This window comes from Felis catus, chromosome A3, assembly GCF_018350175.1.
Source record: "Felis catus isolate Fca126 chromosome A3, F.catus_Fca126_mat1.0, whole genome shotgun sequence".
Taxonomy (NCBI): domain Eukaryota; kingdom Metazoa; phylum Chordata; class Mammalia; order Carnivora; family Felidae; genus Felis; species Felis catus.
Genome location: NC_058370.1, coordinates 14,641,082 through 14,664,797, shown reverse-complemented (window position 1 = coordinate 14,664,797; position 23,716 = coordinate 14,641,082). Strand labels below are relative to the sequence as shown.

Sequence of the window (23,716 nt, the reverse complement as noted above, 5' to 3'; positions counted from 1 at the left end):
ACTGGGCAGATGAGGGACAGGGCAGGGAGGGAGACCTTTCACTGCATCTTTTGTCAAACTTTTTGATTTTTGAAACACATGAATGTTTTACCCCTTTAAGAAGTTTTTTTTTTTTTTAATGTTCATTTATTTTTAAGACAGAGACAGAGCACGAGTGGGGGAGGGGCAGAGACGGAGGGAGACACAGAATCTGAAGCAGGTTCCAGGCTCCGAGCTGTCAGCACAGAGCCTGATGCGGGGCTCAAAGCCACAAACCGTGAGATCGTGACCTGAGCTGAAGTCGGACGCTTAACCGACTGAGCCACCCAGCGCCCCTGTCTTACTCCCTTTTCAACAGCATTCTCTTTTGGGCTCCACATCCCCGAGTTCTTGCCCTCTGTGTCTACTTCCTCTTATGACCGAGCTTCCTGACAGCGCGGTAAAGTCACGGACCTCACTCTGCTGCCACTGCAGTCTGTCTGTCACCCATCACCCCACCAAAACCGTCTTCGCAGAGGCCACCAGGGACCAATGGGCTTCCCAGATCAACAAACGGCTTTTCTGTTCCCGGTTTTCTTGCTCTCCGCTCACTGCAGACCACACCTTCCTCTGTCCCGACACTCCCTGCCCTCGCTCCTAAGCCACTTCCTGCTCCTGGTTTTCTCTCTGCCCTTCTGGTTGCTCCCTCGGTTGCCTTTAAGGGCCACTCTGGCAGGAACCGGGAGTCACCTCAAATTCTCCCTTTTCCTTCCATATCCGGGATGTCACCACATCCCCTGGTTCACCTCTAAATATTGCTCATGCCTGTCCTTCCGTCTCCACTGTCACTTGCCTTCACGGGCTCATTAGCTTCTTAAAGATTCCTCCTACCACCAACCTTCCTTTTTTAGCCCATCTTTCACACTGTCACTAAAGTGATCTTCCTAAAATATAAATCTAAACATAATGTACCTTCCTGCTGAAAGTCTTTCAATGTCCCCACGTTCCCTTTCTGCATAAAGTCCAAACCCATGAGTAGGCCATCTGAGACCCCTGCCATCCGGGACCCTTCCAGGTCTGGCTCTCCCCTGGCTGCTGTGGGCCCTCTGCCACCCAGCACCCCCGCCTTCCCCAAAGCACCTCTCTCTGCTCGGGATACTTTTCATTTTCTTCTCTCTTCAGCTGATTCTTGCTTATCCTTCAACATCTGCGCTAAGCTTCCCCCTTCTCTGGGAAGGTTTTCTGGGAATCCTTACGCTGAGCCAGGCGGTCCCTTTCTGAGTCCCCCACAGCTCCCTAAGCAACTTTCTGTCAAGATGTTTAAGAGAGGCCTTTGGTTGTTTACTCCCAACAAGGCTGTGAGAGCAAAGATGGACTTTTTTTTTTTTTTTTTTTAAAGTAATATCCACCCAATACTGGGCTTGAACTCACAACCCTGAGATTAAGAGTCGGCTGCTCCACTGACTGAGCCAGCCAAGCGCCCCTCAAAGGCTGACTTTTTAAGCTCTGTAGTCTTGGTTGCTGGAAAGAGTCTGGCCTAAGGTGGGTGATCATCTAATGTGTTAAATAAACGTCCCCGAGGAGAGCCGAATACCTACCGGGGAGACAGCCAGCTGTAAGATGGTCCCATTCTTAATATCACTGCGCGTCTGGGTAGCAAAGAGGAAAAAAGAGTAGCTGAGATAAAATATTAAAATTGTACAAGCCAGCTGAATCAACGAGAACTTGCTGTCATTTTAAAGTAGTCGTAACTGAGCCTCTTTGGTCAGGCCTCCTTCCGCGTGCTTCTTGCCCGAGAACTCACACCCCCTCCGTGTGCCCCGAGCCCTCAGGATGTAGAAGCCATGGTTTTCCAGCCACTAGAGGAAGCAGGGGCTGGTGCGTCCCCAATAAACAGAAGCTGCCTGCAGGTCGGCCAGGCCGACAGTGCCACCTCCCTGGGTGGCTCGCTTCCGAGTGAGGCCTGACTTGCTGCTTCGGCACTGACCTGCTCCGTGATGTAGAGCTGGGGGCCGTCTGCATAACGGAGGGTGTAATACTCCGGGTTTGGCAAGGACCACCTGTGTAAGAAACACACAGTACAGGCACTGGGCCCTCCCTCCAGGCCTGGCTAGAGGCTGCACGTGTTCATTTCCAGCCCAGCCGCTCAAGGGCTTGGGCGGCCTGTTTGGAGGATGGGGGGATCCCACGGGTTCAGGCGGAGATGCTGAAAAAGCAACTTGCATAAAGATGGGCACCGCGAAAAGGTGGTGTGAGCAATTCGGGGCGGGCCTCGCACCCCGCCAGGACCTCGGGCAGGACATTCTTGGGCTTAAAGGAGGAAAAAAGATTTAGGGGAGCTCTTAGGGACATCCTCCTCAGCTATACTTCCTTTGTAACACAATGATCCACAAAAGCCCCAATCCGGGGACGCAGCTAACTGGAGACTCCTCTCAAGGTCTGGCAGTGTTCCTACTCACCCGTCACAAACTTCCTTGATGATGGATGCCAGAGGCCGTTTCTGAAAGACAGAGAGCGATCTTTCACCAGCAACCACATGCTATTCACGCCAAGGTTCTGATGAGGGGCTGCTAAGAAGGATCAACCTGGGCCTTCGTGTGGACTGCCTCCCGGAGAGGAAACCTCTCCCAAGCCGGGACCAACCTTCCACAGGGCAGGGCGGGACAGGCCTTGACGTTCGTGTTGCTGGTTCTTACTCCTGATGCCAACGGCCCCCACCCCCGAAGACACCCTCTGCCGTGCACTTCCCAGATCCTGCTCCCCGCATCTCTGCTTCTCATTTCAGGAGCTTACCTGGTCGATTTCAAGGAGCTGAGCATTAGCACCTGGCCATTCAATGGCTACTTTGACAATGTCTGATGGTGGTGGCATTGTTCCCAATGGGCCCTGTTTCTCCGAGAAACACACACAAACACAGCCGCCTGGAGACAAAGAATCAGAAAGAAGGAAAGAGTCTGAGAGCTTGCCTTGGTTTTCCACTCCTTAGATATTTTGGAGAATCAGAAGACAGATAGTGGCCAAAGTGACACACCGAACTACTTGGTTGGAATTTTTCTATATCACGCCGTAACCTCTCCTTGGGCTTTCTGTCTCTTTAGATTAAATCAGCAAGTAGAAACGGGACAAAGCCTATCCATCAACTGCAGATCAGCCGGTAGCGAGATCTGCCGACGTGACACTTTGGTCTAAGGGTCAGGAGGACTGTGTGGTAGGAGGATGAATTTACTGCAAAATGCCGGCCTTGGGACCTTGAGAGGGAGAAGCATGGGCTCTGAGACAGATAAGGATAGGCAGAGCCTGTTCTCGGTCGAGTGGTTAGCTGAGCGGAGCCAGCCCTTCTGTCTGCAGCCATCCTAGGAAGACCCCCGGTGTCGGCCCGGCCCGGCCACACACTCTCTCGCCGCGTCTCTAGTTTCTGCTGCCACTCCTTCCCCCTCGAAGGACACAGTGTGGAGCCTCCTCTGTGTGGGATGACGCAGAGTTCAGAAAACGGGGAAGAGAACTGGGACAGGAAATGCTATTTTAGTCCCTACTGCCAAGGGCAAGGGCTGCTGAGAGCCCAAGTGTGGGGCGGTGAGGACAGCCTCACACAAGGGCCCGTCTCTAGGAGGACGAGGCTCCGGAAGTACCTCTGACCCCCCTCCCCCATGTGTCTCCAAAATGAAGGAAAACGAATCATTTTGAACAGGTCTGGAAGATGGGCCCATGTGACCGGTATCCTAGGCAACTGCCAGCTTAGTGGTGCTCCAAGCAGTAGTTAAAGCATTTTCTCTCCAAGGTCTGATGAAGGGAAGTCACTCGACTGATGGGTTATTTCCACGTATATTTACATTCCTCACCTACAGGTTCAGGACGGGCCTCCCTCTCGCTTAACGAAAAAAACCTTCCTCCTGCATCCACCGGGCTCAGCCTCTCTCTGCAATTCATGCTTCGCTAACGAAGACCGCCTGGCCTTCCCGGAACATGCTAGCTGCTGCTAAGCTGTTATTCACTTATGCTGTCAACTGCTAGGCCCCGGCACAGATGTCAGTTCTCACAGCCTGGGAAGCACACACTCCTTTGGTGAAAGGGGTCACGGTTCCTTCCCCTACACACCCACGAGTCTCAGAAAGAGGGAAGCTTCCACGACCAATGTCCTGATCGGGGCGGGCTGCTCCAGAAGTCAACTGTCGAAAATACCAGCATTTTCAGGACATGGCAATGGAGAGATGGTTGTCAAAGCGCTTCCACCGGTTTTGCTGAGCCCTCCCAGCAGCCTCAGGAAGTAGGCGGAATCAGATCACTACTCCTGTCTGAAGAGGACCCAACTGGCGCTCAGAGGCTGGTGAAACTGCCTCAGTTCCACCAGCCCGTAAGTAGTAAAGGAGACAGAACCTGGGGCTGGCTTTGGCCAGTGCTCTTCCCCTCCCCGCTGAGCGAGCCCGAATTTCGGTTCGCTGGAACGAAATCAAGCCCGAAGGGGTTGCAGGGGGCCGGCCTGATGGCCCCTAAAAGCTTCTCGGCTCCAAGCAGAACTTTCCACATGCAATGTTTATGGGCCTAGATACACAATGAGCCTCTGGCAACTGTTCCCATTAGAATAGCTCCTGGCTGAGAAGCTCTGCTCCAGTGACACAGCACAGCACGGCAGTACCATGAATCTCGGGGTGCCTGGGGCAGGTATCCCCATCCTTAGTGGTAAATGTGCCAGAATTAGGAGGTATGACTATACAGTTGTGAGATCATTTTTTAAAACTGAGATATAATTTATATATCATGTATATTTATATACGTGAAAGGCAGAGCTCATGTATATGCATGTGTGTGTGTGTGTGTGTGTATATATATATATATATATATATATATATATATATATATATATAATAGTATATAATAGAAACACACGCATCTCGGGGTGCCTGGGTGGCTTAGTCGGTTAAGCATATGACTTTGGCTCAGTCATGATCTCGCAGTCTGTGAGTTTGAGCCCCGTGTCGGGCTCTGTGCGGACAGCTCAGAACCTGGAGACTGCTTCGGAGTCTGCGTGTGTGTGTGTGTGTGTGTGTGTGTGTGTGTGTCTGCCCCTCCCCTGCTTGCACTCTCTCTCTCTCTCAAAAATAAATAAACATTTTAAAAAGTTAAAAAAAAATACACACATCTCTCTATAACCACTGCCCAAAACAAGACTTGAAACATTTTCATCACCCTAGAAAACTCCCTCCTACCTCCTCCTAATCAATCCCCCACCTTCTAGCCCTCCAGGAGGCAACTCCTTTCTGACTTCTCTTGCCATACATGAGTGCTGCCTGTTTTTGTACTGTAAATACATGGAACTGAACAGTATGGCTTTCTTAGACCATCTATTACTTAGTTCAGTTCTTCTCTTTAAAATAAGGAGGCAGTGCAGGTGCAGCAAGATCATTGGGCTGGGATGATTTTGCTGCAGAAGAAGGAACTAGATTTGGATCCAACGGACTCAGGACCTAGTCACAGTCCCGTCCCTAAGTGCTGTGGGGGGAGGGGATGTGTAGGCGTCCCTTTCACCCAAGTCTCTACTGTGAGATGTGAGTGTTGAACTAAACCACGTGTAAAGTGCCTCCTGAGTCTAAAACTCCATGATTCTAAAGTAGAACTTACAAACCCAAATGAAGACTGCCCACTTCAACTACGCCCTTAGTTCAATGTGTTGCTAAGAAACAACCAGTATGTGTTAGAACTCCTTTCTGGATACTGTCTTTGGAGATAGTTCTCAGCAACCCTGCCCTTTCTCACCAAGTGCAGGCAGTCCGTTCATATTGAATGACACCCTCCCCACCGGTGCCCCAGCTAATGGGACGGAGGGGAACACTCAGCCTCAGCTGGACCAATCCAGTTCTTTCTCTTAAAGACACGGGTTAAGGAAGTTGGATCACACGGGCCCTGGATCAGAAATGTTGCAGTCAGCCTCACGGCAGGTACCCTGCCAAGCCAAAGCCACCAGCAAGTCAAAGATACCACGAAGCAAAAACCAAGAGCTTTCAGAGGAAGCTGTTCTGCAGGAAGAATCCGGAAATGTGCAGTAGATAAGCAGAGGCCACAAACTAGAAACCACAAAGTCCCAAAGAGAGATGGAAAAAGCCTGATGATTTCCCAGATTCCACAGCTCCAACTCCTACACTCGGGGTGCCTGAAATTCCCCCGGATCCTGCCAAACAAACTCCTTTCAATGGAACTGGACTGCTTTTCTGTTCATTGCAATGAAAAAGCCTAAGGCTAAGTTTGACCCCAAGCTTTGAAGGAACTCTAAATGGAGGCCCAAACACACAGCAGCATGACAGGCTTAAGTCAGAATACGTGTATGTGTAGGGCGCCTGGGTGGCTCAGTCGGTGAAGCATCTGACCTTGGCTCAGGTCGTGGTCTCACGGTTCCTGACTTTGTGCCCCACGTCGGGCTCTGTGCCGACAGCTCAGAGCCTGCTTGGGATTCTCCCTCTCCCCATCTCTGTCGGCCCTCCCCCACTCACTCTCTGTCTCTCTCAAAATAAGTAAAGAAACTTAAAAAAAAAAAAATAATGGCACTGAGCAGGCCCTCAATTAACACTGGCTGAATTAATGAAGAGTGAAACCCACTTAGGTAAGTCTGGTGTGTTTAAAAAAGACCGGTGATATGGTGACATGTATGTGACAGTTGTATGTAACAGTTAATAGGTAGACAGCCTCTTTATAGCCGATCACTCAGTTCTATGGCATTTCTACAGCTGATGCTCAAAGAACCCTGTAAATCATCCCTACTTTACCCAGATGAGGCAAGTGAAGTTCAGACCGGTTGAGAAGCTCGTCTTCCACACAGCTCCTTCCCACGCCTCCCTGCCCTCCCCAAAAAGAGAGAAATCGTATGAGAATTGGATCTCACGGCTGAGTCTTATGACTTCAAAGTTAGTTCTTTTCCCTCTACACGTACTTCTTTGATGCTGATGACGTTAGCTAACAACTGCATGGTGCAAAGGTAGTATTCTGAGGGCTTTACCTGTATTAATTCATTTAATCCACAAAGCCACCCTGTGTGGCGTATTATTATCCCCATTTAAGAAGAGACACTAGGGGCACCGTGAAATTAAGTACCATGCTCAATGTGACATGGCTGACCTTAATAATTAGATCCCAGGTAGTCTGGTGCTGTTTGAAGGCCATGTGAAAAGCAGGCAGTGCTGTACGTGGCCCACAGCAGGTGTCTGGAGAATTCTGGTTTTGCTGAGAGACTTGTATAGCAAGAGCTCACTATTCCAACAGGTCACGGTTCTCCACTGTCTGGAGAAGGAGATCGACACCTCCTCGTGTGGCATTCGGTTCTTCCTAATCTAGCCAGACCTTCCCAGCATACTTGGTATTTCTGTGAGGCAGGCCACGTTCTTTCGTTTGTTTTCTTTTAAAAAAAAATTTTTTTTTAATGTTTTATTTATTTTTGAGACAGAGAGAGACAGAGCATGAACGGGGGAGGGGCAGAGAGAGAGGGAGACACAGAATCAGAAGCAGGCTCCAGGCTCTGAGTCGTCAGCCCAGAGCCTGACCCGGGGCTCAAACTCACGAACCGCGAGATCGTGACCCGAGCCGAAGTCGGACGCTCCACCGACTGAGCCGCCCAGGCGCCCCTCGTTTCTTCTGTACCCTTGCATGTCCTTCCCCCTTCCATGGACGGTCAAACGAGCTCCTATCCGAACATCAAAGCCCAGCTCACATGTCACTTCCTCTCTACCATTTCCCCACTTTTCCCTAGCAAAATGAGATTGGAGGGGGCCACTCTGTCCTCACAGCACTCTCTCCAGACCTCAACGAAGGCTCTCGTCCTGCTCCGTTACAGGTATTATTACTGTGGTTCTTGTACGTACTATTACAATAGTTGTGTATTTACGTGTCTCTCTTCCTCACTAGCTCCTCCCCCAGGGCAGGTACACCCTGTAGCTCATCAACCTGGCACGGCACCCGGCATACCGATACGGTTCAGAAAGGACCAGTGTCTGCACAGACCCGTCGGCTCTGACCTCCTCAGCTCCTGCGAACCAGGCCTGCCTCCGAATGGAGAGGGACTGGCCAGAACTGTGCTGCCTGTCTGGCATTCCCTCCGCGTCCTTCCACCTTCCAACTGCACGGTAGTTCCAGTGTTGAGAGTTTTGCCGTCATCTCTAACGTGAGAACGTGTCTCACCGGAAAACCAGATTTGGCGCCCCTGACGCTGCCGGCAAGAAAGGGGCGAATAACCCCCCTGGCTTCCCTCTCTGTTGGAGGCACCAGGAGACAGGAGAGTAGGGGCAGTAAATGGTCCGGAGCACGTTCCCGGACGAAGGGTCTCCTCGTGGGGAACTCTCTCAGTACTGGCTTGCTTACCCTTCTCATTTTCATTTTAGAAAGGAAGTGGAAATTAGGTCGAAGCGATTCAGTAACATTGCAAAACTCTCGGGGTTATAAATAGCCTCTTGGTCGGCCGCTCAGCGGTGCTCCAGAGCTCAACACCAAACAGCCAGGATAAGGGAGCTGCAGTTCACATCCAGGCCCAGGGGGGGCAAAGGAGTGATAACACCTCTTCCGGATGAAACAACCCTGCCAGCCCTCACCTCCCATCCCCTTTGAAGTGTTACAGATGTAAAGCCGGCTTGGAAAAACTCAAAATGCCACAGAACGGGAGAGATGAGAGACGCACACACTGATCTGAGGAAGAGAAATCTGTTTAACACAGGAGAATGAAAGCACCGGGTTTCAAAGGCAAAGCTGGGGAAACGAGAAAAATCGTAGCTTCGGTGTCTCCACTGGAGCATTCCCTAAGCGGCTTCTGGAAGGTGTGTTTACAAAATCAACATTGTTACCAAGGGCCCCCGTGGAGCGTTGTCAATGATGGCCCAGGCAGTGACGCCGCCCCCCCCCCCCCCCGCCCCCTGCCGCCCCCAGTTCTTTTAAGGATAAGGACTGACATGTGCTTTTTTGTTCTCTTCTTTTGCTTTTGATTCAGTGGGGGCGACATGGGTGAGTCTGGTTTATGTTTCCTGCAACAGAGTCGGCCACACCAGGAAGGGAACGGGAGGTCACACCCTCTTTCTAATCAAAACCACAATCTCACTAGAGGCTTCTCCTTCTGAAATCTTCTCATCTGAGAAGTGACTCAACTTCCCTTAGTTCGGGCCACTGAATGAGGATGAGCTCGGAGGTGCAGAAGGGGGGAATTGGGTTGGCAGAGATTCAAGTTCTGCCATGCACTGCTCACTGCTAGAAACACTGAGAAGGACCGTCATGCCAACAACAGCTGACTTTTTGGTTTTTTTTTTTAAGTTTATTTATTCGAAGTGGGGAAGGGCAGGCAGGGGAGGGGCAGAGAGAGAAGGAGAGAGAGAGAAGCCCAAGCAGGCTCAGCGCTGTCAGCACAGAGCCCGATGCGGGGCTCGATCTCACGAACCTGAGATCACGACCTGAGCCGAAATCAAGAGCTGGCCGGATGCTAAACCGACTGGGCCACCCAGGCGCCCCTGGCGTTTCTTTTTGTAGAAATTTGCGGGACACCAGACTCACCCAAAAGCCACTAACCTGCAGCCAAAGTGCAGTGAGTAAGGGTATGGGAACTGGGTACCTGTCTGGGCTTCTTCTTCCTAACACCTACCCTAAGAATCACCTGGGTCTCCTCTTACCCCGCGGAGAATCACTGTGCAGCGTTCCTATGCTTACAGAGCGGAGCTTAAACTCCTTAGCAGAGCACTTGGCCCACTCTGGGTCCACGTGGCTCTTCAGGCCAGAACTGTCATCGCACTGTCATCATGCTAGTATATCACACCAGACCATCCTGCTCCCTCAAACATCATGCTCTTCTGAACCTGTGCTCTCACCTGAGCTATTATTCCCTCCACCTCGTCCAAGTGGCAAACTTCCGTTCATCCTTCAAGGCCCGCCTCACACAACGACTCCTCTGCGTGGCTTTCCTAGTCTTCTCACCTCAGGCAGAATTCACCGCATCCTCACCGGCGCTCCCAGTCTCTTACACAACCCTCCACAATCCCAGTGACTTGCAATTCTCTATGTGCAGCCTCTTCTCTTGCTACTCAAGTGTGAGCTGCACTCCAGCAGCAGCAGCAGCAGCACAGTCGTCTGGGAGCCTGCGGTCACGGACAGTCACCCACTCGGTCGGAATCTGCCTTCTAACAAGACCCCCAGGTGGTTCGCATGCACGTTCAAGTCTGAGAAGCAGACTCCAGGCCAGTGGTTCTCAACCCCGGCTGTGCACCATCAATGCCCAGCCCACGCCACCGACTCCCCCTCCCCACCCAAGTGTTCCCAAAGGCGGTCAGGGTCAGGAGCCACGGCCAACTAGACCGTTAGCCACCCGAGAGCAGGACTCATCCGGCCCGCGTCCAACCCCCCCCCCCACCCCGCCTTCTCTTCCCCAAAGTTGTCAGCACAATGCCCAGCACACGGCTGGGCCTGCAGAATTCCACACTAAAAATACCCTCCGGGATGCCCCGACACCTAACTGCCTTTAAAAAGAGAATAAAAACACTAATGACAGAGGACTATTCATTGCCTAGAACTTTATAAATCCCTAACTATAATCATCGACTGATTTAGAAGGGGGTCAGCGTTTGCAGACCACGTACCTTGGTTTTTGGAAACAAGACACTGAGATGGAAAATATGGACGAACTTTAAGAAACTGTTTCCCCTCGACAGACCACTGTGGTTGCAACAGGGCGGCAGAGCTTGTGCAGGGAGGGGGTGTGGTGAGCTGTGAAGAGTTCTGGGTTATGGCTGAAATCCCGGGCTATGGGCCCGACTCCTTCAATACCCACCATAACAACACAGCATTGTTCGTGTTGTAAAATCAGGCCAAGCCCTCTCATTTTATAAATAGGAGAACTGAGGTCCGGAGAAGCTGGCAAGGCTGCACCACCAGTTGGGGACAAAAGAAGGTCTTGGCCCCCCCATGTCTGGGTTAGGTTCCACCCCCTGCAGGGCAGGAGACCTGACTGCCCAGATTGGCGACGAGCACAGGCCCCTCTAGGCCTCTTGTCCTGATCTACGTGAGGGGGTCAGACTAGATGTTTTGGAGGCCTCTTTCCACCGTGACCTGCTAGTGACGCGGTGTCACGTAGTGCTTAGGAGCTGATGTTCTGGAGTGGGACAGACTTGGGTTTGGATCCCCCTCCAACAGTTTCTGTATCTGTCAAATGGGGGTTGAAATCAACCCTACTCTACAAAGTGGGTGTGAATATTAAGTGGGATGATCTACGTGAATCATTTTGAGCATAATACCCGATAGGAGTAAGCAGAATCCCAACTGTGTGAACTTGAAGAAGTTACAAAAATGCGTTAACTGCGTTCCCCGGCACGAAGCAGCCCGACCCGCCAGGCTGCAGGATACTGATGACAAAATGACAACACAGGTGAAGGCAATCGGGGAGGAAAATCAATACAAAAGGCAAGGCACCACTGCTGGAGGTATTCTATACTTTCTTCTAGAAGAAGCACCTTGGAGAGTTTTTTAGTCGCTTCCAAAGCAGGGGCCAGTGCAAGGCCTGGCACATAACAGGTGCTCAACGAACCTTTCCTGGTGACTCACGTTAAACCAGGATGCCCAGTGGGGTGACAGGTTCAAACGCCTTAACCAGCCGGGCAGATGAGGAAATAAGCCACGCAGCGTCTACGCAGGCACTGTGGCAGACTGCAAAGCACCCACCCACCTAAAGGAACTCAAATTCAACACTTTTAAGCACGTGACGCAGCTTGGCCTCGGCAGCAACTTTTCGGGCCCTGCACAACTGATTCTGCACAACTGATTCTCTCTCACTTTTCATTGCATATCATTGTGCAATCATGATATGTCGTGCATATCATCTAATCAATCACCCTGTGATCTGGCCTCATCTTTCCACAGTAAGCATCCTGAAGATGAAGGCGGTGACTTCTACTGCCCTAGGACAGCACTGGACTCACAGGAAGGGAAACCTCACTCAGTGAGCAACTGTGGACCGAACAGCCACGCTGTTAACCCGAGCGTGGTGCTCCCAGCACCTCTGAAATGCTGCAGGGTGCAAACATTTTCTACCCAGCTCCGGGGACCGGGCCGAGTTGGTGTCCACTGTGCTGAGGTACAGTGACTAGGTCCAAGAAGGACTTGTCTTGCACGCTTTTCCTCCAACTGCATCAAAGATGCTTGTCCCTGAGCCACCCAGACAGGGGGCACCGATGCATGCCGACACAATACTGTGCATGAAACCAGACAGAATAGGCAATCTACCCACAGGTGCCACTGTTCTCAAGTTTCGTCCCCACTCCCTGCACCCCCAAATTTGCATGGCACCTCCTACAGGCAGCACAGGGTATACAAAGACCAGACTCCAGACTCCAGACGGGGCACTGGTCCTGATCTTTCCTCCTCCGCTCACAAACTCTAGCATGATCACCAGTAGGCAACGTAACTTTTAGGAGCCGCACGATTTTTATTAGTAAAATGCAGACAATAATTACCTTAGAAGAAAGTAAACGGGATTAAATGCCACAGGTAGGCGAAGCTTCTAGAACTGCACAGCCCAATACGGCAGTTCCTACCACAGTACTGCTCAGGTACTGTGTACCCGGAGCCCTGGAAACGTGGTTTCCACAAACTGAAATGGACTGGCCACAGGCAGAAAACACACACCAGGTTTCAAAGACTTAGCACACCTGCAAAAATGTGAACTATTTCATTAATAGTGTTTTTATATTGGTTATGTGTCAAAATAGTATTATTTTGGAATATATTAAGTAAAATGTGTTCTAAAAATTAATTTCGCCTGTTTCTTTTTACTCATTTTTAATGTGGCTACTAAAAAAAATAAATTACATGCACTACATCGTATTTTTTTCTTCTTTTCTTAATGTTTCTTTCTTTTTGAGAGGGAGAGAGAGACGGAACGCCAGCGGGGGAGGGGCAGAGAGAGAGAGGGAGACCCAGAATCTGAAGCAGGCTCCAGGCTCTGAGCTGTCAGCACAGAGCCCAACGCGGGGCTCGAACTCACAAAAACTCACGAACCACGAGATCAGGAGCGGAGGTGAAGTCGGAAGCTTAACCGACTGAGCCACTCAGTGGCTTTATATTTCTGTTGGACATCGAACATGACTCTAGCACAGAGCTCGCCACACAGGAAGTATTCCAACGTTGGCTTCTTTCTCCCCCTGGCAGGCCGGCAGGTACTGTGATTCACGCCCCCTCCCTCCTGTCAAAGCCAAGTCCTCCACTCCCTGATTTAATAAATATTTACGGTGCCTGGTCCTTGTGCAAGATGCGGGAGACAGAAGGAGCAAAACCAGACACAGCCTTCTGGACCTTACTATCTGGATGGGAGGGACAGATATTAATACTTTCACAAATAAAAGGAAAACCGCAACTGTTCGAGTGTCATGAAGGAGAAGTGCACAGGGTGACAAAAGTGGGGAATTTGCTTGGAGGAGGAGTCAGAGCCCAGGGATGCGACCCCAGGAAGTGATACTTGAGTCCAGGTTTAGAGGACGGAGGAGAGTTTACTGGACTAAGCCAGGCCGAGAAGAGAAGCCCAGGCAGAAAGAAGACTAAGGACAAGGACCACCCCCCCACCCCGCCCCTCCAGGGCTTGGTATGTAGAAGGAATAGGAAAAGGGCCGTGTGAAGAGTACTGAACGGGAGGGAGAGGTCGGAAGGGCCAGATCTCCGGGGCTTGGACGAGGATCTGGGGCCGATCCTGCAAGAGGTGGGCAACTGGCCAGTTTTCCGCAGCGGTGTCCTGATCTGATGTGCACCTTCAAACATCCCACTGGCCACGGTGCAAGGCCCACAGCAGAGCAGCCAGAGCGCGTGGGGGCACCTCAGGTAGGACAATGCCACAGTTCAGGTAGGAGGCGACAGACGCCTGAACAGAGGGGGAGCGGCGGAGAGAAGTAGGTGGACTGGTGGCTGCAGAGCCGGCCGGCTCGACGGGGCGGGGGGGACGAGCAGCGTGTGCTTCGGAGGCGGCGATGTCAAGAGAGACTCCAGGACTGCAGACGAGGGCCACCCAGCCCCACACACTCCCCGGGCTCCCAGCGAGCGTTCTCCCAACCCGTCCCTCCCCCATCTGCTCGCCGCGCCCGCAGGCTCCATCCTCCCACCCTCCTCCTCCCCACGCTCCTCAAGGCCCGGCCCTCCTTCTTCCCCACCCGACGCCCCTGCCGGTCGCAAATCTGCGGCCCGGCGGCCCCCGCAGGGCCGCGACCCCCTGCGGAACCTGCGCGCTGCAGCCCGGGCCCGCCCTCCAGCCCCTCTGCCCCTCGGTCCCCGAGGCAGATGCAGGCCGCAGCCTCCGGCCCCCTTCCCGGCCCAGCCTCTCCGCCCCGCGTCCCTCGGGCCAGGCCCGTCTCCGCGGCCCGCCGCGCCCCGGCGCCCGGCGCGCCCCGCACTCACCAGGGCGCCGACCTAGGCCCAGCTCCCGCGCCGGGGTCTCGCCTCCGCCGCTCCACCAGCCTCCGCCCGCTCGGCCTTCCCGGGATCCCGCCCCCGAAAGCCAGCCCGGGCTCCTATTGCTCCGCTCCGCCGTCACGCTGAAGTCTCTTTCTGTAATTGGGTTGTTTGCCTGTCACTCAAGAGGGGGCGGGCCCAGCTGCCGGGGGAAGTCCCCGCCCCACTAGCAGAGGCCCCTTAAAGAAACAGGCTTCCTTTCTCCCCACCCTCATCGCCCACCCCGCTGGCTGTGGGGTCAGGAGGAACGCGATTCCTCAGCAGATCCAAGAGGTGGCATTGTCTCCCCCAAACTTTCCTTTTGGCACAGCCTGAGAGTGAAGGAAAAGGTTTTGGTTCCTTGTGACAACTCGGAGATTGTGAGGGCTGAGCTGTCCTCTGGTGGCACTCAGCCCCATGCCCAGCGGGCATGTAATGCACACTCAACGGTGGAGATAACTGAGTGGGAGGTGACAGTCGTGTCAGAGGCTGTGAGAAGCCGTGGCTGCTCACCACCGAGATGGAGCTAATTATACCAGTACCCGGGGCTGACCGTGGGCGCTGAGCAGAGGCAGAGGGGTACAGCTCTGCTGTAGGATCAGTGGGGACCCGTGGGAGGTGGCATTTGTCACCGTACCTGCGGATCAGAGCAAGGCCGGGCACCCAGCCAAGACCTCGCTGGGCTATCTCCCTTTATACAACCCTGATGTAAGGTATTATGGGGCTCCCTTCCTTTCAGATGCGAAAACTGAGGTTGCCAGAGGGCCAGAGATCATACAGCTAGTGACCGGACAAGCAAGACGCCAGACTGGGCTGGTTGGATTCTAAAGCTTATGGTTTAACCATCTTGCCTCACAGATCCTTGCAACAATCCTGAGAAGCAGGTATTTTGATGTCCGTTTCACAGATGCGCAGCAGAGACTAAATAATGAAATCGATACTACTCAGAAAGCATGAAATTAGTGACTACCGTTTACATGGCACCTGACAATCTGCAAAGCAGTTTTACATAAGTTGTTTCCTTTGATTGCAGAAACAGCTTGGAACTGAAGGTAACTTTGTTAGTTTTATTTTACTGGTGAATAAACTGGTGCTCAGGGAAGTGGAAACTTAGTGCGAGCTGACATCAATACAGTCCCCGCAGAGATCCTCTTGGAACTTTCCACAAAGGTCCAGATAGTAAATACTGGGCCATACGGTCTCTGACAACTAGTCAACTTTTCTAGGTGGTGACCTGTGGCCACAGTTTGCTCACCCCTGGTCTGTGTCACTTTGCTGGGTATGAGAGTCTTTTATGGACCATTGCTTTGTGGGATCCCTCACCACAACTTTGTTATTATTCATACTGTTACTACTTAGTGTTACTGTTATTATTTATTGTTACTGTTGTTGATGATGTCATCTCCATCATTTTACAGAGGCGGATATAAGGTTGGCATGGTTAAGGATTTGCCCAAGGTCAACACAGGAACCGGAAGCCGGATCCAGCTTTCCTCACTCCGAATCCCATCCTCTGTCTACCACGCTGCACTGTCAGATTCCATTACTTGACCTTGTGATGATGACAAGTCCATGGTGAGAGTCCACGAGGGTTCAAGGTGGGTAGCAGACCTCCTTCCTGCCCCATGGCAAGGTGGCAAGCCGTGTTTACCTTTACTTCCCTGGGCTCTGGGGAAAGGTAACGCCTGTAGTTCTCCTCCTGAGGAACATTCTCCTACTCCTCCCTGCCTTCCCCATTTATTCCAGCCCCTGAATACCTCTCCCTCCCCCAGCCCCCAGGGGGCTTACACTCAGCACCCTTGATTATTAAAGAGACATGGTCTCCATGTGGGCAGTGACTGTCGTGGCTGACCAGCTATCTGCCAAACCCCTCTCCCTGCCTTCTGCAGTCATGTGGCTGCCCAGCTAAACTTCACTGCTCAGCCCCACTCGCAGTTAAGGATGGCTGGGTTACTAAGTTCTTGTCTAAGGAATTGGCGGGTGAAACTTCAGGCAAGGCCTTTACTCAGTAGGCCTGCCTCCTCCCTGCACTTTGTCCTTCTCGCCAGCTGGACCCAGCCTTGACCTTGTCATGATGATGATGTGCTGGGGGATGACAGCACCACAACACCAAATGTGCCAGTGTCCCCAAAGGAGCACTTGGAACAGAAAGCTACCTGCTGATGGGGAATACTTCCTCGTCACTTCATACTCTGATGTGAAAGCGAATTAATCTTTGCTCTCCATAGGCCATTAACTTTTGGGGAGTGGGGGGAAAGGGGCATCTAGTAGAGCGAGCCCTGCACTTACACAGCCTGGGGTGACACCTCCTTAATTTTGTGCCCTGGTGCCTCACCTGCCTTGCCCTAGTTCTGGCCCTGTTTGGGCCACATTTATCCGAGGAATGTGTCACTCGTTTTAGCTTTATACTACTTCGTCCTTTTCTCCTGATATGCCAGTGCAGCTTCTTTGATTGCAAGTTTCAGGAACCAATCTGGCTAACTTCGGCAGAAAAGGAGTTTATGGGCAGGCTGGTGGCTAACTCACAGGAGTGACAGGAAGCCGAGAGCCAGGTGGGGAAAAGACAGAGACTGGAGATGCTGTGGGTGTTGAGGTAGTCAAAATGCATTAGCCCCGTCCTTCCCCGCCCCCTCCGCCCTGCCCCTTTCTAGAACAGATCTTTGTCTGATCAGAATCAGTCTCTGAGGGGTGCCTGGGTGGCACAGTCGGTTAAGCTTAAGCGTCTGACTTCAGCCAGGTCACGATCTCGCGGTCCGGGAGTTCGAGCCCCGCGTCGGGCTCTGGGCTGATGGCTCAGAGCCTGGAGCCTGTTTCCGATTCTGTGTCTCCCTCTCTCTCTGCCCCTCCCCCGTTCATGCTCTGTCTCTCTCTGTCCCAAAAATAAATAAACATTGAAAAAAAAAATTAAAAAAAAAAAAAAGAATCAGTCTCTGAGGGGCTCAGTCAGTTAAGTGTCCGACTTTGGCTCAGATCAAGATCCGGGGTCGTGGGTTCGAGCCCAGCGTTGAGATCTGTGCTGTCAGCACAGAGCCCGGAGCCTGCTTTGGATTCTGTTTCTCCCTCTCTCTCTGCCCCTCCTCCTCCCTCTCTTTCTCTCTCTCAAAAATAAATAAACATTAAAAAAAAAAAAAGAATCAAAGTCCCTGGTGCCAGAGTCCAGTTGGCTGAGCTCAGTAACGTGTCCTCTCCCCTTAGCTAAGGAGGGCAGGCACCCTGACTGATGGCCCCACCGAGGGAAGAATTCCCCATTCCTCCACCTCCACCCCAGCTGCTACCCCTGGGCGGCTGAGGCCAGGTGCCTGTTTACAGGATGGGATCAAGTAGGAGAAGAACCTGAAGCTGAATGTCATGATTACATTAACCCAACACAGAATCTGGCCCATGGTAGAGCATAGTCGTTAAGAGGCCTGTGCCTTGTAACCAGAGCTCTCTGTTACTTACCAGCTCGGTGTTCTTGTGTAAATTACTCGATCTCTGTGGGCTCGGTCTCCTCATTTGTACAGTGGGGATAAGAACAGCACTGTCCTTGGGGTGCCTGGGTGGCTCAGTCGGTTAAGCAGCCGACTTCGGCTCAGGTCATGATCTCATGGTCCGTGAGTTCGAGCCCCGCGTTGGGCTCTGTGCTGACAGCTCAGAGCCTGGATCCTGTTTCAGATTCTGTGTCTCCCTCTCTCTGACCCTCCCCTGTTCATGCTCTGTCTCTCCCTGTCTCAAAAATAAATAAAACATTAAAAAAAAAAAAAGAACAGCACTGTCCTTCATGGGCTGTCCTGAGAATTAAATGAGATGCAGTAAATGAACTAAAACTTGGCACAGTGCCCGACATAATAAGTGCTCAGTAAATTGTAGGTAGTTTTTTTTTTTTTAAATTTTTCAGTCCCTTTCTCTCTCTCTCTCTCAAAATAATTAAATAGAGCATGAACATGAGCAGGGGAAGAGCAGAGAGAGAGGGAGAGAGAGGATCCCAAGCTGAGCCCTGATGCAGGGCTCGACCCCACAAACTGCAAGATCATGACCTGAGCTGAAATCAAGAGTTGCACCCTTAACCAACTGAGCCCCCCCAGGGGCCCCAAATTGTAGGTAGTTTTAAAAACTGTAGTAGGCCTTCGATATGTATTTATTGTGTGAGTGAATTATCTATAATGTTTTCAGTTCTTCTGAAACCACGTCTGAAACTGGAGGGTATCGAAACACCCAGCTCTCTAATCCACACACCGTCCACATTCGGGGAGTCTGGCATCCCCTCGGCGGCCTCACTTCCCAGCTTAGGGCTCTGGTCTCCACTACAGTGAGTCCCTGTGTTCACGCTCCTCTCCCATGCTCCCTTCTCTCTCCGTTGACTCATCTGGAAAATCCCAACTCTGCTGAAACTCAGCTCACCACCTGTCCCTCACCTGTGCCCCCCAGCAACTGACGGGGCCAGAGAGAAGTACAGACCCTCTGTGGCCCAGGTGGGTCCTCCCCACTGTGGGGTAACCCCACAGCCCTGTACTTCCATGGCCTGTCCGGTCCCCCTCCCCCAGAGGCTCTCTCGTGTCTTCCTTCTCTCTTCTGCCTTCAGCTCCTCACTTGTAGCTGATGACACACTTGCGTCTCTAACAACACAAAAAAAGAAGGAAAGAACCAATAAGGAGAAAACTCACATTTTCTCGCTGCCAAATCCACCGGCCTATCTGCCTCAGCATTGGAGAGCCCCGCCTTCTGTCCTGTTACCATAAAGTCACCTTCTCTGACCCCCATAAGGGCTACCCTGCAGGTGCCCCCAGATGGCGTCTCTTCTCACTCACAGATTTTGCGTCTGCAGGTATCCCGTCATCCCCCCTGCACCATCGGTGCCCTGTTGTGCCCCCCAGCATCCGCCTAAGCTGTAAGGTGGCCCATCTTTAGACTGGCGGGGGCTTCCCCGTGGTCTACAAAACCCCAGATGATCTGGCACTGAACTGCTTTGACTTTGCTCTATGGCCAGTCTCCCCGTCTTACAGCCTGATTGCCCGTTCCTTAAACACACAGTTTCTTCTTGCCTCTGTGCCTTTGCACGCGCTGTTCCCTCTCGCGGAGTGCTCTTCCCCCTGATCGTCACGTGCTCACTTCACTTTATCCAGGTCTGCTCTAAAACCTCCTCAGCCAGATCTTCCCTGACCGCCCCATCTTCTTGAATGTACCCCCCACCAACCCCGCTCCGTTCCCTTAACCTGCTCTAATTTCCTTCCAGGTACTCAACATCACTACTTTTGTGTTGTCTGACCTCTGCCTTAGTCGTAAGTTGCCTGAGCAGGAATGGTGACTGCCTTGTTCCTAGCTGGATCCCCAGCACCTGGAACTTATTTTCTTTATTGCAGCGCTGAATAAACAAAGAAAAACAAACCATGGGTAAATGGACGGTCTCTACGAATGTGACTCCTGTTATATACAGTCCCTGCAACCATACTGGAACGATTTCTGACATGGTGGCTCATAAATGTCAAAACCTATGTTTATCTGCTTAAAGAAAGAGAGCCAGTATTTACTGTGGGTCTGTGTCTTATGTGGGGGACTGTTACATATATATGATCTCATTCAAAGCTATCAGCTTTCTGTGGAGTGTCCGAGTGCCCATTGTACAGATGAGGAAGACTGAGATTTAGTGGTGCAAAGAACCTTGTTAAGGCCACACAGCTCGTTTGGTACCTAAGTCAGTCCGACTTCAAAGCCCATGTCCTTCCCTTTATACGACCCCCTGAGAACAATATAGTATGTGGCATTTCATTCTGTAATTTGTTCTGTGTCTCAAGTAATTATGAAGCCTGGATACGTATGAGGTAAGTTCTCTATATGATTTATCTCACTTGCTCCTCTCATTCCTATGAGGTACATATATTGCTACCTCTATTCTACAGAGGGGGAAACTGAGGCCCAGAGAGGTGGGGATATTTGCCGGGGGTTGTTTGATGAAGTGGTGAAGCCAGTATTCAAATCCATTCTGTCTAATTTCGAGGCCTGAGTCTTTCCTGCAACATTGTGCTATCTCCCTTAAGACAACTCGCTGCCTCAGATAGGAAGAGAAGAAAAATGACTAAAGCAGACGAATAAAGTATCATTACGAAAATTCATGGTGACTTGGATTTTTAAGTGGGAAGCAAAGGGCAGGAGGCAGACAGCCAGTCTAGCCTTGGCTCTTGCAGGTTGGGGGTTCACATAACTCACGATAACTTAATTTGCAAAGATCATTCTTCCAGGAACTGGGTCTTATCGTGTATTTTTGTGAGTGGAAATGAAGAGACCGGAGGGTGTCTTGGAGACTGGGGCCAGCGGTCAGGTGTCAGCCCCAGCAGGAGAGGGCTCCAGACGCTTGTGTGAGGCCAGCGCCCCCTGCTGGCGTAGGAAGTCATCTTCAACATCTAAAGCTCTCTCTCTCTCTCTCTCTCTCTCTGTGTGTGTGTGTGTGTGTGTGTGTGTGTGTGTGTGTGTGTGTGTGGTGGGGCAGGAGGTCATTGGGAAGCATATTCAATGAGATTTGAGAAATGTCTAGCACACCCAGTATATAAAAATAATAGCTACTACTTACCAATATAACAGAGTCGTGGGCAGGCACTGTTTTATAGATTTTACATTAATTTTACTTACTCCTGGGACTTTACATACTACATCTAATTGAACCATCACCCCAATCGTCTGAAGTAGAAATTATTGTTTTCACTCCCAGTTTTCACCACAGAAGCCTGAAGCACAGAGAGGGTAAGTCATTTATAATGTGGCTATTAAGTGGAGGATCTGGGACTTGAACGAGTAGATTCTAAGCTTCGTGCCCACGCTCTGGAAACCACTAACTGGCCATTCCTTATGTCTGGGGCACCCCCTGGCAAGCCCCTTGTACAGAGCCTTACTCAGGAATTTCCATGTCTGGATTCCCTGTACTTATACTATTAAATCTGACTTTCTCCTATTAATCTGCCTCGTATTAATTTGATTCTAAGTCCAGCCAGAAGGGCTTTGAAGGGCAGAGGAAATTCTTCCTCCCGAACAGTTGGTATAGTCAGCAGGATACTTTAACTCCACGGGCACTGATGGGGGAGCATACAGCAAGCTGAGACCCTGCAACCCCCCTCCTCCCCTCGGGCGGGATTCCTGTGACATTCCCCAGGCACTCCTGGCTCCCCGAAAGCTAAGAAAAGGAGAAAGCAAATGGTTAACCGACGGAGAGATCACAGTCATGCAGGACAAGAGTCTCCATCGGTTCACAAACGTCTTCGTAAATCACAAGAAAAAGGCAATCTTGTCACTAGCCTAACCTCCAGAAACCCAGAGACTCTGTTTCCTGGAGCCCTAACATCACCTTCCCCTCCATACTGGGGTGGGAACAAAGGCAAGAAGAAAATGTAAATAAACTCAAATTTCTTTATAACCTGCAGCCCACTGACAAACACTTGAGGCAAATACAGAGTCTAACACTTCTCCAGGACCCCTGCTGTCTTAATGTTAATGCCTTGCTAGAGGGAAAAATAACCTTCCCTTGGCAGTAGCTAGGCCTCCCGGGTCCTTTGAGTCGTCTTTAACATATGAAAGTCCTTTTGGAAACCTTCCTCTTGCCTTTACTCCATAGTATAAAACCAGTCACTCCTCACCACCCCAGTACAGCTCTTCCTGCCCACGGGTCCTGTCCCGTGCTTTAATAAAGTCACCTTTTTGCACCCAAGATGTCTCAAGAGTTCTTGGTTGGCTGTTGGCTCTGGACCCCACCACTGCTCCGAAACCTCATCAGACACCATTGGCCCCGGACCGCTGAGAGATCCTTGGGAAATGTGACAAACAGTCAGAAGAGTGGATTCATTTGAGAACAAAAACTGCCCCTCCCCCCAAGCCTTGCAAACTAGATGTAAAGGGCCTCATGTAAACTTCAGGGAAATCACTGCAGCAGCTCATAAAGAGACGATCTTCAGGCCTGTCGCCGTGTGTGCCAGAGACATTTGAACCACAAACCAGGAAAATCCGTCAGGACGCTGCAGCCGCCTCTCACTGTCTCTGAAGATGCTTCAAGTTGACCTCTAGAAAGGTTCCCTGGCTATCCTCAGAACCCCCAAACTGACTTCTGTGCCGACCGAATCATTAACCATCGTTTTTCTTGTCTTTTGGTAGAAACGCCTCTTGTCTAGTGTCTGATTTCTTGAACCATGAGCCCAGCTCTGAAAACGCATCTGCTTCGCCACCGCCTGAAATGAGTTTAACTGAACTGACCGATTTGTCAGGACCAAGACTGGTTCCGTGAGACTGAACGATTTACAAGATCAATTTTTAATGCATGGAATTTCAAGGAAGTTTTAGAGGAGGGAACTGTAGGGGCCAAGGGCGGGCTGCCCCAAGATGGGCCACTTTGGCAGGGACATTATTTTGAGTTAAAAGCAATCGGAACCTAGCAGATTCAGAGAAAGCTCTTTACCTCTCCAGCAACTGCCTGCTTTACCGGGAAGAGAGCTATTAACAGAGCTTCTATTCGCCTAAGGAACTTCTCTGCATAATAGGGCACCGAGCGTTTTCCAAACATCTCCATTCACCTTCCTGCTAAAGGCCTTTCTGCCCTTTGTATCCTCAGACCCCTACCCCTCTCCTTAGCTCATATAAGTATCATGTTGCCTGAATGTCCTTAGAGTTTCCAAGTCTGTGTGGATTCCCTGTACTTACACTATTAAGTTAGGTTTTCTCCTGGTTAAAAAAAATGAACCTGGGGCACCTGGGCGGCTCAGTCGGTTAAGCGTCCGACTTCAGCCAGGTCACGATCTCGCGGTCCATGAGTTCGAGCCCCGCGTCGGGCTCTGGGCTGATGGCTCGGAGCCTGGAGCATGCTTCCGATTCTGGGTCTCCCTCTCTCTCTGCCCCTCCCCCGTTCATGCTCTGTCTCTCTCTGTCTCAAAAATAAATAAACGTTAAAAAAAAATGAACCTTACGCAGAGCAGACACACAGCAATGGCTCAATAATTTCTTAGAAAATGGCAGACATACTAGGATTTAGTGGTAAGTCTGCTCCTTCTGGACCCCAGCGGAGGCGGGTGGGGGAAGTAGATTCTTCTGGGTGACTGGTCTTGCAAACACTCCATCTGTCTGGATGGGAGATAAGCCCCCAGCCAGGGATAAACGTGGCTCCTTGGATCTGCTTCCCCAGCATCTTGGTAACAGCAGAAGCAGAGAATCCTGAACGATAAATGTAAACTACTTAGCAGCCATTGAGGAATGAGTTCAGGACTGACAGATCTGAACAGACAGCTCCTGGAGAAGATTCCTCGGGGAATTTCTCTGCCCACCCCCCCCCACCTCCTGTGTCCTGGACTGAAAAGTTACTGGAATGTAGGGAGGTGAAGAGGTTAGGGGT

The 23,716-nt window shown here is 51.3% G+C and overlaps 1 protein-coding gene and 2 long non-coding RNA genes across 5 annotated transcripts in view; 1 reads left to right on the top strand and 2 right to left on the bottom strand.

Annotated features, from left to right (window-relative positions):
- ELMO2 (engulfment and cell motility 2) overlaps positions 1-14,457 on the bottom strand; it is a 39,432-nt gene extending 24,975 nt beyond the window's left edge. The window contains exons 1-5 of one of the 3 annotated variants that reach the window (XM_023251168.2): positions 14,344-14,457; positions 2,752-2,879; positions 2,418-2,458; positions 1,946-2,018; positions 1,557-1,607 (exon numbers count right to left, since the gene is read on the bottom strand). In XM_023251168.2, the coding sequence (XP_023106936.1) occupies positions 1,557-1,607; positions 1,946-2,018; positions 2,418-2,458; positions 2,752-2,829 (243 nt within the window). In that variant the 5' untranslated portion in view covers positions 2,830-2,879; positions 14,344-14,457. Of the gene's footprint in view, positions 1-1,556; positions 1,608-1,945; positions 2,019-2,417; positions 2,459-2,751; positions 2,880-7,062; positions 7,340-14,343 lie in introns of those variants that run through there. The other 2 variants (XM_045053522.1, XM_023251167.2) reach the window with 2 other exon arrangements.
- Positions 14,458-14,526: 69 nt separating this feature from the next.
- Positions 14,527-23,111, top strand: LOC111559763. The gene is made up of 3 exons (XR_002740949.2): positions 14,527-15,428; positions 15,795-15,974; positions 22,489-23,111. It is a non-coding gene; the product is annotated as an uncharacterized LOC111559763 (long non-coding RNA).
- LOC111559764 lies at positions 20,462-22,494 on the bottom strand. Its single transcript, XR_002740950.2, has 2 exons — positions 22,035-22,494; positions 20,462-20,759 (listed from the first exon to the last, which is right to left on the bottom strand). It is a non-coding gene; the product is annotated as an uncharacterized LOC111559764 (long non-coding RNA).
- Positions 23,112-23,716: the final 605 nt, after the last annotated feature.